Genomic DNA, 15,938 nt, shown 5'->3' with positions numbered 1-15,938 from the left:
GGTGGATAGGGCTGGTACTTTCCACACTGTATGTCTGGTTGACCAATATGACACGACTTGAAAGGACTACAGAGCTCTTTGTTCGACGGCTGTATGAAGCTGCATTCGTAGACCAGTCCATGCTGCTCAACACACGGTTCCACATTTGGTTGTCTGATATCAAAACCACAGAAGCTAGGTAATCATCTTAATTTTTTTCCCTGAGTGTTTCTGTTCGCCCATTGAATCCTTTTCTTATGACTATATCATTCTGAGAAACAAGCTGCTTCTACCACTTCCTCTTTATCTGAATTGTTGCTGATATCTTAAAACTGTTTTGGCAATTGTTTAAACAATTTGAGTGATTACCTAATCAGATAATGTTTTATTAGTCTGACTGGATGTGTCCCAGAATTGCTTCATTACCATCCCATTTGTAAAGCAAAACGAAAGTGGGATTTTAACACTATGTTCCCTTATCTAAAAGTATGCGCATTAACTTACCTACAGTCTTACAGTCAGGAAACATAATTAGGGATAACAAGATTTGTATAGATTTTTTGTTTTTTTGTTACAATACAATAATGTAATTGTCACAACAAGTAGGCCTTGTGGTCTTGCCCACCAGAGCCTTCAGCTCAGCCAGCTTTATTCTAAAAGGAGGCAGCTCACCCGGCATCACTGCAAAACCTGCTGCAAGGTGGAGCGTGAAACAAAACAAACGAACATAGGGGGAAGTAGTTGTTTACTGAGTGGATTAAAGATCATTTAGTTCCCTTCCCGATATAGCAATATACTACTTCTTATTAATCATCCATATGAATTGTGCACATACGAATGTGATGACAATACTATACTAATACACCAAAAAACAAAATCCCTACCACAGTAGTAATATATATAAATATATATTTTTTCTTTCAGTATAAAGACCTTGGACCATGTGACAGTTTACCTGTGTTCAACAATGTGGCATGAAACATATGATGAAATGATGACATTTATTTCCTCATTGTTCAGGTAAAAATTATTTTGGAAGCTAAATCCCGGACGGGAGCAAGAGAATTCGAGGCAAATAAAGTATGCACACAGGTGTAGTACGGTCAGAACATTCACGCAAAAACACTCAGGGGAGTGTTTTCAACGTACGTTCAAAACACTATACGTGTTTTTAGTGTACGTTTAAAACACTATACGTGTTTTTAGTGTACGTTTAAAACACTATACGTGTTTTTAGTGTACGTTTAAAACACTCCACTAGTCACTTTCAAAACACTCAGGTCACGTTCATAACACTCTACTTCTATGTTCAAAACAACACACTACGTACTTTCAAAGCCTCACGCTCAAAACACCCTATACGTTACGTTCAATTTACTACTTATTATTTATTACTTTCAAAACACTCTTAAGGGCTATTTATAGTTAGGCACGCAAAAACAGCACCCGTCTCTTCATTCTTCCATATGGAACTCTTTATGTGATGCGCGTACAAACTCTGACTGAGAAATTGTCAAGCGTAAATGTGCGCATTGGCATAGTTTAGCGCGTCCGCATACAAAAACATTGCAACCGAAGAAGAGGGATTTGTTTACTGCTGCTATACAGACATATGAAAAAAAGGAAGAGGCAGTGGTGTGTCCGCCCTCTAAATAAAAACAGGGAGAGAGTAGGTGAATTTACTTCAACAGTGAAGGAAATACGTATTTTAGATGAGGAAAAACATTTCCACACTAAAACAAGGCAACAGTTCGGGGAATACCACCGGGTTGGTTGTTAAGGCCCTAATGTGATTATTATTATTGGTCAACATTATTAAAACAAAGCGCCATTTTACAGAAATACAAAACCAGTGGTGCTCCCCGTCACTTGGACTAAAATTAAAGTAAAATAGAGAGATATATACCATTAATTTCCAATTTTTCTGCTATTTCTTGCCATGTGTGGCGGCCTTCTTTTTATTGTCTTTAACCACTGACACTGGCACCATAAAGAACATTACGTTTCGACTTTAATAATTAAATTCTCGTTGATGTGCTTTTTTCTGTGGTAATCTCTGCGTGAGAGTCTGACACCCACTACCTTTTACATTATTTCTGATTGATCCATTGCAACGCTGTTTTGGTGTGCATTACTCCATTTAAAACAATAGTTTTAAATTATGTTGTATTTTATCGCGTCTGGTGTACATAGCCCTTCAACATGCACGCCCAATCCCATTGACGCGTTTGATTTGGCATTGTATGCTCCAGAGCTGCGCTTACACAATGGGTGCGTTGTTGTAGCACAGATTTCCACAGATCTGCACAGTTGTGCGAGGGATGCCTCGTGACGTCACAAAGCTCCACACTCAAAAATCTGTGCAGATCCAGCACAGCCCAGCCCAGAACCAGCGGAGTTTTGAAAAGTAGCTGCGGGAGGCTGGCTGCGGCTGTGAATCAAAGAGACGATGCAGAGATCATGAGTGACCTGCCAATCGTAATTCAAATAGCTACTAAAACTACTGCTGCCCCCCTTATTAGTGGAGGGGAACGACATGTTATCTTCATGCAAAGAAGGGTGAACAGCCTTGTCAGCGCTATATCAAATAAACGTTAACACTTAAAAATAAGCGTCTGTTCTGTAATTCATGGTGAATTGCAGACATGGAATTAAATTATTAGAATTAGAAGTGCATTCATCATGAACTCCTATTTTATCATGCTAATAAATTAGTTAATACGTAATTCATCATGAATTACAGACACTTATTTTAAAGTGTTACCCACATAAATAAATGAATTAATCAATATAAAATAATAATAGTAAATTCACTGGGCGTGAGCTGGGGGGGAAAGATAAGGCAGAAGAAGCAGCAAGGAGCAGTTAGTAGGACAGAATGTGGTCACCGACTGGGGCCGACGCTGTCGACATCCCAGGGGCGGAGGACCCGGCAACCGAAACAGGATAGAAAAGAGGTCACCGACTGGGGCCGACGCTGTCTACATCCCAGGGGCGGAGGACCCGGCAACCGGAAACAGGATAGAAATGAGGTCACCGACTGGGGCCGACGCTGTCGACATCCCAGGGGCGGAGGACCCGGCGACCGGAAACAGGATAGAAAAAGAGGTCACCGACTGGGGCCGACGCTGTCGACATCCCAGGGGCAGAGGACCCGGCAACCGAAGGAGGAGATTAAAGAGGTACCCAGCATCTGAGGCTTCTGTAAGGGGCGCTCGTAGAACCCCTGATTGGCCGAGACATCACGCTGCCTGGGACCTGAAAATAAGGACAAAGCATTGAGGTTAGTATAGGACTCGGCCCGAGTGACCACATCCTGAAGAGAGGCAGAATAGAAGAGAGCCTCGAGTGAGGTGAGCGCAGGAGCTGCGACAGGACAGAGTTTGGCCGGGGGTCCGCTCTGACTCACGCGGTGAGAACCCCTGAAGGTAAGGGAGGCGGCTGCCTAGCCCTGAGGTCAGTGAGACCATGAGACAAACAAGACGGCACATGCCAACGCATAACATAAACAAAAGACCAGAAGGACGAACAGAGGGAGATTAGTAAATTTGTTAGTGGGACGTGACTATGTGTATACCTGCCGCTCAGTGGAGAGGAAAAAAACCCTTGTGGCAGATTAGGGGAAAACCTCTGGTGGCCCCTGGCGAACAGGTAGCCCCCACTCCGGGCATGCTAGCGATTTTAAAATGGGCTGCAACTATATCGGAGGAGATGAATGAACGTAATAATCTACTGCGGAAGAGGACCAGCGGCCCATGGTCTTGATCAGACTGTGGTTGATGCTGGATCTTGCAGCGGAGGTAGCTGCACCTATGCGAAATGAATGGGGAGAATACAGCTGAGGAGGGAGGCCTGCTCTAGAAAGGAGGGTGGAGAGGTGGGCTAATTAGGAGATCTTCGTCGCTGCAGGGAAGCTTGAAGCTGAAGAAACTGTGTATTCTGAGCTTCCGAGGAAGCCGAAGAAGGCTGTGAGTGATGTTGGCCCTCGCAGCAGAGGGGGCTGTGCCTACGGAATGATTGGGGGGGAGGCCCGCTCTGGAGGCAAGATAGGTTGGAATCCAGTGACGAGTGATCCTAGGAGCGAGAGAAATCAATGAGGGGGTGAAGTAGAGGAGGGAGGCTTGCTCTGGAGGGTGGAAGGTGGGTTAAGAACCAGCAATGAGTGATGATAGGAGCGAGAGGAATCAATGAACCGAGGGTCCTGGGGGGGGGGGGGGGTTCTTGCTGGGGAGATACCTTGATGATGAAAGGGGCAGATAGGGGACTCTACTTGACAGCTGAATGGACTAACCACGTTGAAATTGATCCCTCTTGGAGGTACGACCGAATGGTGAAGTAAATCAGAAGCAGAAGAAACTGCGAGTTCTGAACGTAATAATCTACTGCGGAAGAGGACCAGCGGCCCATGGTCTTGATCAGACTGTGGTTGATGCTGGCTCTCGCAGCGGAGGTAGCTGCACCTATACGAAATGAATGGAGAGAATACAGCTGAGGAGGGAGGCCTGCTCTCGAAAGGAGAGTGGAGAGGTTGGCTGATTAGGAGATTTTCGTCGCTGCATGGAAGCTTAAAAGCTGAAGGAACTGTGAATTCTGAGCTTCTGAGGAAGCCGAAGAAGGCTGAGAAGCAGATGAGATACCTTGATGTTGAAAATAAGGGTCAGATAGGGGAATCTGCTTGACAGCTGAATTAACTGACCGCGCTGAAATGGATCCGTCTGGAGGTACACGACTGAATGATGGAGTAAATTAGAACTGTGGATTCTGAGCTCCGAAGGAGACCGAAGAGGGCTCAGATGCAGATGATCTCCCTAGGTAGATCCTTGTATGGGGAGAAGTGGCGTTTCAGAAGAGTAGAATGAGCAAACTGAGAATGGTCATTGATGCGGACAGCGGGAAAGTGAGGCAGAAGGGAAGGCTCTTAAGAATCAGCTGTTAGGCAGATGGTCTCCAAGAGGAGGTCTTCGTAAGGGGACAAGCAAACTTTCCAAAGAGTAGAGATGAGTGAATGGAGAATGTCTGTTGATATGGGCAGGCGGGAAGGTGCAGCAGGGGGGGGGGGGTCTTTGAAGATTCCGCAAAGAGTCAGACAAACTACTGGTATGGAGAGAATGGTGGGAAGAAAAAAATCCCTAGCTGGACGATGAAAGCCATGATCTGGTTTGATTTGAAGGAATAGGATGAATCCGATTCTGGCACAGAACGTTTAAAACACTGACCAAGCTGTACAATATGAAGCTGTCGAAGGAGGGAGAGAGCTGCAGATATGAAATGCTGAGCAGATTGAAGGAGGTTACTGAGAGTATGATTCAGTCAAATGACAGCTGGTGAAGCTGGTGAATCGGGGGGGGGGGGGGGGGGATTACGCAGCAGACGAGACCAGTCGACGGAACTTGAATACTGTTGAACTTGAATTAAGTGGAGGCCGAAGAGGAGCTGGAACTGACAGTTGAGGTAGCAGCTGGAACTGATGAACGTGTGTAAATCGACTGCTGGGGAAGCTCAGCACGCTTTGTGCTCCATTTACTGGAATGGAGGGCAGAGATGAGATGTTGACTATCCTACGTGTCAGTTAATACGGGATCAATCGGCAGTCTGCTACTATCATGTCTGCTTGAAATGGAAATGGAAAAGGTGAACTCACATTGAGAGACTGGGTTTCACAACTCCAGTTATTCTCCTAGAGTGGAACTCCTTAACTCATAAACAAGACAGATTTCCAGTCTCACCGCGTCTCTCACCATGTATTAATGCTGTAATATTTGAGAGGATGTGTGGACATATGAATAGATTGCTGAGAAAGACAAGCACCTCCTATTTTTGATTTGATGGGGATTAGCATTAGCCTTGACTGCGGAATGCTTCCACGATCTGCGTATTGGAGGAAAGCGGAAGCGTTGGAAGATCTGGAGTAGTGCAGGTACAGATTTAGACTGTGAACTAAAGCAACTTGCATGCTATAATAGTGAGTAGATCTGAAGAGGGAGCAGAGATCTGCTGCAGTGAGGAGCAATTAACAGTAGAGGACGGGATCTGCTGAACGGTGCAGAGATCTGAGGAAGTAAACAAAGAAGTGCTGTCAATAATGAGCGGTGGTCTGCTGTAGAGAGAGAGAGAGAGAGATCTGCTGAAGCAGTGATCTGTTATTGTGAATGGTGGACTGCCATTGGTAGAGCGAGGTGGTCTTCTGCAGAACGCAGATATCTGCTGAAGCAGGGATCTGTAATAGTGAATGGTGGATTGCCATCGGTAGTGTGATGATCTGCTGTAGAGCACAGACATCTGCTGAATGCGGTGGATCTTGGACTGTGAGTTAAAGTGATTTAGATGAAGCCAGAGATGGAGAATACATAGAGCTGAGGCCGCTGTAGAACCTAAGAGGGGGAAGAATCCACTGCTCTGAGGCTGTTGAAAAATCTATTGATTTGGTCGGGAGCAGTCCGCCTCAAAGGGGCGGGGGGAGGGGGGGTAAGAGTTGAAATTGAAGAATGTCATTTGATATAGATAGACAGGGGATGAGGCAGGAGGGGGAACTCCCGAGAATCCATCCGAGTGAGAACTGCGGGAATAGATAGAAAAGCTGTAGTGTCCGAGCTTTGCAGCGAAACCAGAATGGTTTAATGTATAGAGAGAGAGCTTGTGGTATTATACTGCCATCCAGAGGTTATGATTGGAATTACATCATTGACTTGAGTGAATCAGGGTAGAATCTATGAAGTTATTATGATTAAAATCCTTGTCTATGTAGAACAACATTTGCTTATTCCTTTAGATTTGAATAATAAATATTCTAGACGTGTTTAGGACAGATAGTCATGAATATAAATAAGTTAACGCAGTATTTAGATGTCATGGTTCGGCGCGTTGAATTCGTCTCTGCAGTTGTGAAAGCGCAGCAACAGGAAGCCGGAAGATTGCAGTGCTGGGGAGCAGAGCACGCAGAGCCTGCTGAAGCTGCCTGGTCACCATGACGACTTACCACTCCCCGCAGTCACTCAATAAGGGCGTTGCCGTGGTAACCATAGTCTGTGAGGCGCCGGTGGAAAAGTTACAGTACAATAGTGTCATTGGAGAATGTTGTGACCAGTCGAGTCACGAGCCGCCATTGGTTAAAAATTGAGTTTAGAATTGGCTGGATACGTCTTTAAAAGGTTGAACGTAGCTGATGGAGGTCCAGGGCAGGATCTTCTGATGGAATGGTAATTGTGCTGGCTCTGTGGGAGCGGGGGAGGGGCGTCTGATTGCAGGCGAGGAGTAAAGAAAGATTCCGCCGACAAAACTTCGTAGTAGAATTAAATAGAGCTAAGGTAAGGCAATCGCAGACAACGGGAATGTCGATGTCATGTCGAAGGAGCTTGAAAGTTTAACGGCGGACCAGACTTTCTGATAAGGTTGCAGACAAGTTGAGTAATGAAGCTGCGCTTTGGACGGCTATGATGCCGAGGTGGAGACTGGATGGAACAGGAAAGAGAAGCTGAATGAAAAGAAAGATCACCTGAGCAGGTAAGTAAATGATTGATAATATCTTGGCAGCGATGTGCAGAGAAACGACCTGCGTGAGCGAGGCAACGAAGTTTAGATATTAGCGATGAAGCACGAAACGACGGCGTCTAAACGTTTGCTACAAAACGAAACACTAGACAGAAAAGGTGCAGGTGATCAGGTCTTAAATAGTAAATAGATACTAATTAACGGGAGATTAGAAAATTGAAAGATTAGAGATTAGCGCCCCCCCCAGCTCTACGCCCCCCGAACCTCGCAGGCTAACATTTAAACATAATGTACTAATCCATGATTAGTAATGTATTGTAATGTCGGGTCTCACAGTACCGCCGAATGGGACTTTTGGTTTGCTACCTTAAACTTGCGTGGGGGGGGGGACAGGGGCTGTACAGAGTGTGTGTGCGCTGTCCTGTCTTCCCCGCATTTTGTGTGCGTCACCATGCGTGAGTCTGTGAGTGGAAACGTGTTTCATGTCAAGGCAGTGCTGGCGTGCTGCCTGGGGTGTCACGTGCACAGTGCAGCTGTCTGTATATGGGGTCTGTGTTGGGTGCCCTGTGATTTGTGTTCTGTTCCGCCAGTCAGCTGTTTGCTTGGGACCGAGGGTCTGAGCGATTGGTCAGTGTGCATGTAAATGTGCCCTTGTGTGTGTGAGCCAATAGGGCTCAGGTGGGATCACTATTTAGGAGCCGCCTGCAGGCAGCTTTGTGTTGTGTATTGTGTGGTTGGCACTGCTTAACTGAGCTACACAGTCGTTTGCCTGCAGTTCAATTTTCAATAAAAAATAGCAGTTTTAACTGCTTTGAACTGAGATTTGTGCGATCTTCATTTTTTCCGTTGCGGACCAGATACACCTCCGCCACAATATATTGTTGCAATAAAGTTAAGATACAACAATTACATCAAACTGACTCTGTTTAAAATGAAAACTAAGTTATAATGGACTGCAAATAAATGCAATCCCCATGTGTGATACATTGTGATAAATAATTAAATGTAATTATGTTTCATTATGTACATCAAACAATTAGAAGTCATTAATTATGCAACTACATATAAATAGTAGACCATGTTAAACCATTAGTGCTTTTTTTTTTTTTTTTTTTTTACACATGGAAGCTGCCATTTCGGCTCTGTTCATTACAGTTTCACTGACACGCTCGCTACTTTAAACATCATTTAGCCGGTTCTACAAGTCTTCGAGTGATCGTCAACTGCTCATTTGAAAACTAAGAACTTGGACACACACACCCCTCACCACCACACACCCACACACTTTGCCTACCACTGAAATAGATGATTGAAGAGTTGTGCTACTTTGGCTATTACTGATAATATATAGAGGGCATGTAATTGATGACTTATTTAGAAATAGACATTAATTAAAGCCTTATGTTTCCCCATTTAAAGACTGGACAGATACAGACCCAAACATCGGTCACAAAGAGACCGGTTAAGTTTGGAGGGACACATTTACTTCGATGATGCTTTTATTGAGGAGACCAATGAACAATCAGGAAAGAAGACCCTATACGCAAATACACATGTAGAGCTCCTAGTGAGGGTTATAGAAGAAGTATTCAGGTAAGCATCTGTAATAGGGGGTTGTGGGTTATCCGCTGACAGACCAGACACAGTTGTTGCTTTTGACCACGCCACTCAGGTGCGCAGATTTATTTGTTTGTTGCACAGTTGTTGTTGTTGTTGTTGTTGTTGTTTTAAAGTAATTATAAGGTGGCACCACTAGACCAGCACCTAGAATGGAGTGAGGTAAGTAGGAAACCATGTGACTGTACCAACAAGGGTATCGGGTGCATATACATGGATGGGAGTGTACACAGAGAAAGTGTGGACAGCAGTGTGGAGTAGTGGTTAGGGCTTTGGACTCTTGACCGGAGGGTTGTGGGTTCAATCCCAGGTGGGGGGACACTGCTGCTGTACCCTTGAGCAAGGTACTTTACCCAGATTACACCACTAAAAACCCAACTGTATAAATGGGTAATTGTATGTAAAAATAATGTGATATCTTGTAACAATTGTAAGTTGCCCTGGATAAAGGTGTCTGTTAATAAATAAATAATAATAATAATAAAGAGAAATAATAGATACAAAACAAAACACAGCTCATCAAAACAAAAGCTGACTTACAGGCAGCCGAGCACTACCTCCATGAAAAGGAATGTCCGACCCCAGGAACCTAGCACACTACGCCCCCTATTTATACTGCAGCGGGATACTAAAGGGATTCTAAGCTAGCCCTAGTGATACGTATTTCAATCATCCTAGTTAACACAAGGTGATTTTTAACACAGACGTAAGAAGCAGATGTGTTTCTCTTTCTACAGGTTTTTTTTTTTAAACTGTATGAAAATAAACTTGATATTTAATTTCTTTTGTTTAGGAGTTTTGGTAGCAGTAAGTACTCTATCTTCGATGAACATAAGCGCCTCTCTGATACTGGGGAACAGAAAATCATGAGTACTCCTTACGGGGGTCGAATCTGTTATGTCCTTCCAAATGGCAACCACTTGTACATCCACTTAAAAGATAAACTTCGGATACGTCACAAAAAGAGATGGTCACAGGTTAGGTCATGTTTTAAACTTTTTTAATGCACCATGTTATCAATACAACTACAGTAATCCGTTGTGTATCCAACTGCGGTGGGACCAGAGTAAGGGCGGATATGTAAATAGCAGAATAATTTAATCATGTTTAAAATACCATTATGCCCTGCTGGAACAATTACTATATTCCCACAATTATGTATTGAGATTAAGCTTTTATTAGGAGCTAGATCCTTTGTTTAGAAAGATACAGGGTATTAATGCTTGTGACAGATACAGTTGTCTCACGTGTGGGTGCATGCATTCACTGCTGAGTGACAGGCAGGAGATCGAGATAGAGGTTGAAGTTGATACGCCCCACAGGCGAACAGGATTTATTTACATATCAACACACTGAACAGCTCATGTGACACTATCAGCAATGGTTGCGCACAAAGCACATACAACACAGTGTAAGAAAACTTTGGTATGATCTACAATCTCTGAACTATTCTGTTCAATGTTAAACTAACATTGCTAAAGAGCTTGATCATGGCGGATAAACGGTTATGGCAGATATGTGACAGGTGGATACCTGACAGATTACTGTTCCAGAATCAGATGTTGTTTACTACCCATTAAATGCGACAATTTGAAGAAAAGAAAAACAAAACTTTACAATGCACTTTGTGCGACTCACTGTTATCTGTCAAAGTGATGTACTAGCCCTCGTGTTTAAGAACGATATACAGTTTGATCATTGATAATGAAAATTATACATATTGAAAAAAAATGTAATAAAAATATAATTGAATACATTTACTCATAAATCATGAGCTTTCTCTTTTGACTGTTTTCAGGTCATGTATCTTTACTATCTGCTTGGCTGGAAGCTTACCAGAAAATATCTTATCCGGCAGGACAGTGAAGACCATAAAATCTTGGAACAACAGCTGAAGGTGAAAACATACAGTATAAAGCCCGCCGCACACAGCCCGAATCTAGCAGTCCCGACTCTTCTCATCTCAACTGGCCGTACAGAGTCTGGATGAATCGTAGCAGTGTGCGTGCCCTTAAAACCAAGATTATGCAGATTTCAGTCGGGATGTCTTCAGATTTGAAGATTGAACATGTTGAATCTTTTTCAGACGCAGTTTCATACAGATGTGATCAGTCTGTGTGTGGCGGTTTCCGACCAAGACTGATTAGTCATAAGTGTGTCAACCAATGGTGATGCAGGTTTAAGTGACGTAGCTTGTCATTTAACTTGTCATACAAGATAGCAGAATATTGACAGCTTTAGTTCCACAGGTAAAAATACATTAGTCTTGAATTGCGGAATGTCCCGAATTAAAAAATACCACATATGTGCACATTTGAATAGTTTTTTAAGGCGTTTACTAATCAAAGGTAAATGATCAATTTACCTTTTTATTATCAATCTACTGGCAGCCTATATTTTGTTACTTCTGCGCTAAACAGAAGTAACCGGTGCGTCGATGTCCAATAGGTCACAAATCACAAGCCCCTAGATCCACACGTTGAGAAAAAAAAAAAAAAAAAAAAAAAACAAAGTCAAATAAAAATCAACAGGTTGGATTTTATTTACCACACGCTAAAATGTAGTAGACAAACTATACAAAAAGCCAAACGCTGCCTGAAACGTTTGCATGGTGTAAATGGTCAATAGCTAAATTAATAGTCTAAGCGTTTCTTTTGGTTGCCTCGCGGCGCTGTCTCCACAGTCTAATCAGCATACGATGCTATGCATAATGTGAGGGTCGCTATCATGGGCTAAGTTAATACAAAAATGTGTACAGGGCAGTATTAATTAAATCTGCATACATAGTAATCACCAGTATCTAGTTGTGGTCAGTAATTCAGTTTTAGCAGTGTGCGACACCCAGTCGGGAAAAACTCAATTGCGACGTCAAACCAAAAGTGAGCACAACTGATCGCAGAATCTGTGCATACTCAGATGAGATGAGTCGGGACGGCTTGAGTCGGGCGGCATGTTATGGATCCAATGTTTGTACTGCATATGGTGTTGTAACTGATCGTCTTGATTTTTGTTAAACTAGATAAATGCTTAACTGGTTTGTTTTCTACATCTCTTAACAGAAAGAGAAACAAAACACCTACATTCTGGCCTTGGATGGTGACATGAACTTCCAGCCATCAGCTTTAATGCTCTTGATTGACCGTCTTAGAATGTATCCCACAGTAGGAGCTGCCTGTGGAAGAATTCACCCAACAGGGTTTGGTATGAAGATATTATTTTCCTATCGGGTGCATAGATCTGATAATACTGGGACACAACTCTCATTTGAATTTTAAAAATATTATTTACTGCTATGGCCAAAGGTTTTACATCACTATAGAATTAGCTAATTTTGCTTCATAAAGTTGAATGAAACCTGCTGAATACTGTTACGTTAACATATTGAATTATACACCGCTTTGTAGTTTTCCATATCCAGTAAACGAAAAACTGACAAATTGAAAAATGTGACATTTCGAAATCTAACATGAAATACTGTGCTACTATTATGGCATCTTGTAGACTTTTTCGATATCTTTTTGCAGTTTCATTGATATGATGTTAAATAAAAGACCAACATTTTTTTTCAATCCTAAAATTGTAGGTGATGCAAAACTTTTGCCCATAGCTGTATATTAGATTTTTCAATAGCTTAATTTTACTTTGATATATCTCACCCCAATTGGGATGAAATGATTATTATAATGTATAGCATAGATTGGACATTTAACATAATACAACTATACATGCATTGACTTAAGGGCATGATGTGTTGTGTTGAAAAGAGTAGTTTTAGTATATTTTAAGACTGTGAGAGTAAAGAAAGTTCAAGCAAGTTGTAAAGAAGAATTTTTATAGCACTTGAGACACTGAGTAACATTTCAATCATCAACAACGTATGGCTTGAGGGCAGCAGGGAAGATAAATAAATAATAGTGTTAAAGTGAAGATATTTGAATTATCCAATCTTTAAAAGTCATTTATGCCAACACAGGACTTATACTTTAGCAAATGTATTAATTTTGTGTGGTGTTCTGTTTCAGGTCCAACAGTCTGGTTTCAGAAATTTGAGTACGCCGTGTGTCACTGGTTTCAGAAGACAGCCGAGCATGTTTTTGGATGTGTGCTCTGCAGTCCCGGCTGCTTCAGTTTGTTCAGGGGAGCTGCCCTGATGGATGACAATGTAATGAAGAAATATGCTACGAAAGCCACAGAGGCAGCCCAATATGTGCAATATGATCAAGGTAAATCAAATGTATGCAAATTGAAAATGTTAAATTGGCATTTGGAATTATAACACACCTTTAGTCTACACATGCATCATTTTCTGTTACTCCAATTTTGTAAAATATACTCTGCAAATAGCATTGCAATATCCTGCTCTATGAAATCCAGATATTGTATTTATTTACAAGCTACTGTATATATCTCTGCACCATTCTCAACTACTGTATCAATCCAAATGACATAGAACCTACCTTACTGTAAAGAAAAAATACCAGTGGGCTGCCATTATAATTTCCTGTTCCTCAGAATTATGTAAATAAGAACTTTGAAAAATAAAAAGCCACTGTAATATCCTGCCTTTTTCAGAAAAGTCACCGGCAGGTGCTATGACCCTCCCGCCCCCGAATAAGCCATACGTTATACAGGTATATCTCACCTTCCAACCGTGAGCACCCTCCCTGCCTTTATTTAAAATGCTTTCCCTGTTAAAAATGTACTGATGGTACGCATTTGCGTCTTAAAGAACAATATCGAAGTCCGCATTTTTCTTTATTGGTCCATATGCATACCTGCATACCAGTTATGTGAACCCCGGATTATAATTATGGCTACTGATTTTTAGTTTTAACCGATAAAACACCCCTGAAAGAAAAAAAATGAAATCGGTGTATAGCTAATAACACCTGAAAAACAATGGAAATGGTTAATCAATTCACGATGACCACACCTTTCCCTTTAAAAAATAAAACCTACTACTACAAAAAAATAAGTTTCCCAGTGCAGCTGGGCAGTGTTCTCCTTTCTGACTTGTATCTATCATTGATTCGTTCTGAATACTTTAAACCCACCCCGACTACTGAGTGACAGCACATTCCTACATTTCTTTTGGAGACTCCACTTGCGAGATTTAAAACGAGATTACAATTAGCAATGGAGGCTTGTTCATGGGATTTAAAGCTGCATTACAGTTAAGATACGCAGGATGTAAAACATTTGCATGAGCAGCGGAGCGCCACCTCGATCCTGCAGGTTGGTCGCCACCGCCTTCCCGTGGGCCCATGGTCAGATTCACCACCTGAGGTATATCAAATCCAAGCACGGCACTGTCAGCACCAGGAGCCCTGGCCCATCATGCCATCGCCGCACCAGCCAGCGACCTCTCACCCCCAACACCGTCACCAGACCAACAGCCTTCGAGGGGGCGATAGTGGAACTGTGGCAATGCAACTGCACCGGCCATTGGAGTGGGTATTGGCAAGTCGAACTGGACCCTGCAGCTCGCTCGAAGACAGCCTTCTCCATCGGGCAGTTCACTGTCATGCCATTCGGACTGTACAATGCCCCGGCCACTTTCGAGCGCCTGATGGAGAGGGTCCTGGTGGGTGTGCCCCGGACCGCTTGTGTGGTCTACCTAGAAGACCTTATGGTGCACGCTCCCACCTTCCAACAAGCCATAACCTTTGGACTGTCTTCTCCAGGGTACGGCAAGCCCACCTCAAACTTCATCTGGGCAAGTGTCACCTGCTGCGGCGAGAGACCACCTTCCTGGGGCACATCGTTGGGGCCAATGGAATCGCCACCGACCCAGACAAGGTGAACACGGTGCGGGAGTGGCCAGTGCCCACCTCGGTGGCGCATGTGCGCAGCTTCCTCAGACTGGCATCTTACTACCGGCGGTTCGTGCAGGATTTTGGCCAGAGATAGGACGCTGGTTCCAATGGGACCCCGACTGCTTGGAAGCTTTCAGAAAATGAACAAGTGGTGGCCTACTTCAGCAAGACGCTGGGGAAGGCGGAACGCAACTACTGCGTAACTCGACTAGAGCTGCTGGCTGCAGTGAAAGGAATCAAGCACATCCGCTCCTACCTGTACGGGCAGCTGTTCCATCTACAGACCAACCACGCCTCACTCCAGGCTGCTGTCCTTTAAAGAGCCAGAGGGACAGGTAGCCCGCTAGATAGAGGCCCTGCAAGGGTTCGACTTTGGCATCCGCCACCGAGCCAGCCACCGTCACGCCAATGCTGATGCTCTTCACCCCAAAAGCGATGGCCTGGTAGAAGCCTGGTAGCAAGATGCTCGCCATCCAGTTGGCGATCCTAACCTTCGATTTGTTTCCTGGTTCTTAATCCTGAAACACGATGAACAAGAATGCTACAATACTATACATAATTTGACAGAAATAACGCCCAAGCATTTTGGAAAGTAACCTAAAACACTTTTTTAATACAGTACATAAAAAGCGGAAGCCCAAAAAAAAAAAAAGCACCGAAAAGTCAAATTAAGAAAAACAGAAGCCCTGCTTATAATACTAGTTTCAGATGTTAAAATATCAGTCCCTCATCTGTGTAATCTAACATCTTGTTCAGTTTTGCACTGTTTTAAAATATATATATTTTGCATTAAATTATAGATAATATCTAGTAGCATTTTAATTTTTAGCATATTACACATGTAGATTTGAACTTTATTCTCTGATTTGTTTTGATTTGTCTTCAAAAGGTGAGGACCGCTGGCTGTGTACTTTGCTTCTACAACAAGGCTGGCGAATAGAGTACACTGCATCTTCTGATTCCTACACGAATGCCCCTCAGGAGTTTAAAGAGTTTTACAACCAAAGGCGGCGCTGGGGACCCTCATCTTTGGCAAAC

General features: G+C 43.1%; 1 protein-coding gene across 1 annotated transcript; it reads left to right on the top strand.

Annotated features, from left to right (window-relative positions):
* Positions 1–6,459: 6,459 nt before the first annotated feature.
* Positions 6,460–15,932, top strand: LOC117403181 (chitin synthase chs-1-like; the record flags this gene model as incomplete). The annotated part of the gene is made up of 7 exons (XM_059021112.1): positions 6,460–7,479; positions 8,887–9,060; positions 9,878–10,061; positions 10,883–10,981; positions 12,144–12,285; positions 13,107–13,307; positions 15,790–15,932. Coding segments are annotated over exons 3-7 (696 nt in total), but the record flags the coding sequence as incomplete, so codon positions are not given.
* Between the last annotated feature and the right edge of the window lie 6 nt (positions 15,933–15,938).

The sequence above is a fragment of the Acipenser ruthenus genome, unplaced genomic scaffold, assembly GCF_902713425.1.
Source record: "Acipenser ruthenus unplaced genomic scaffold, fAciRut3.2 maternal haplotype, whole genome shotgun sequence".
NCBI lineage: Eukaryota > Metazoa > Chordata > Actinopteri > Acipenseriformes > Acipenseridae > Acipenser > Acipenser ruthenus.
Note: the sequence above shows the minus strand (reverse complement) of the source record. Positions and strands in the feature narration are given on the sequence as shown.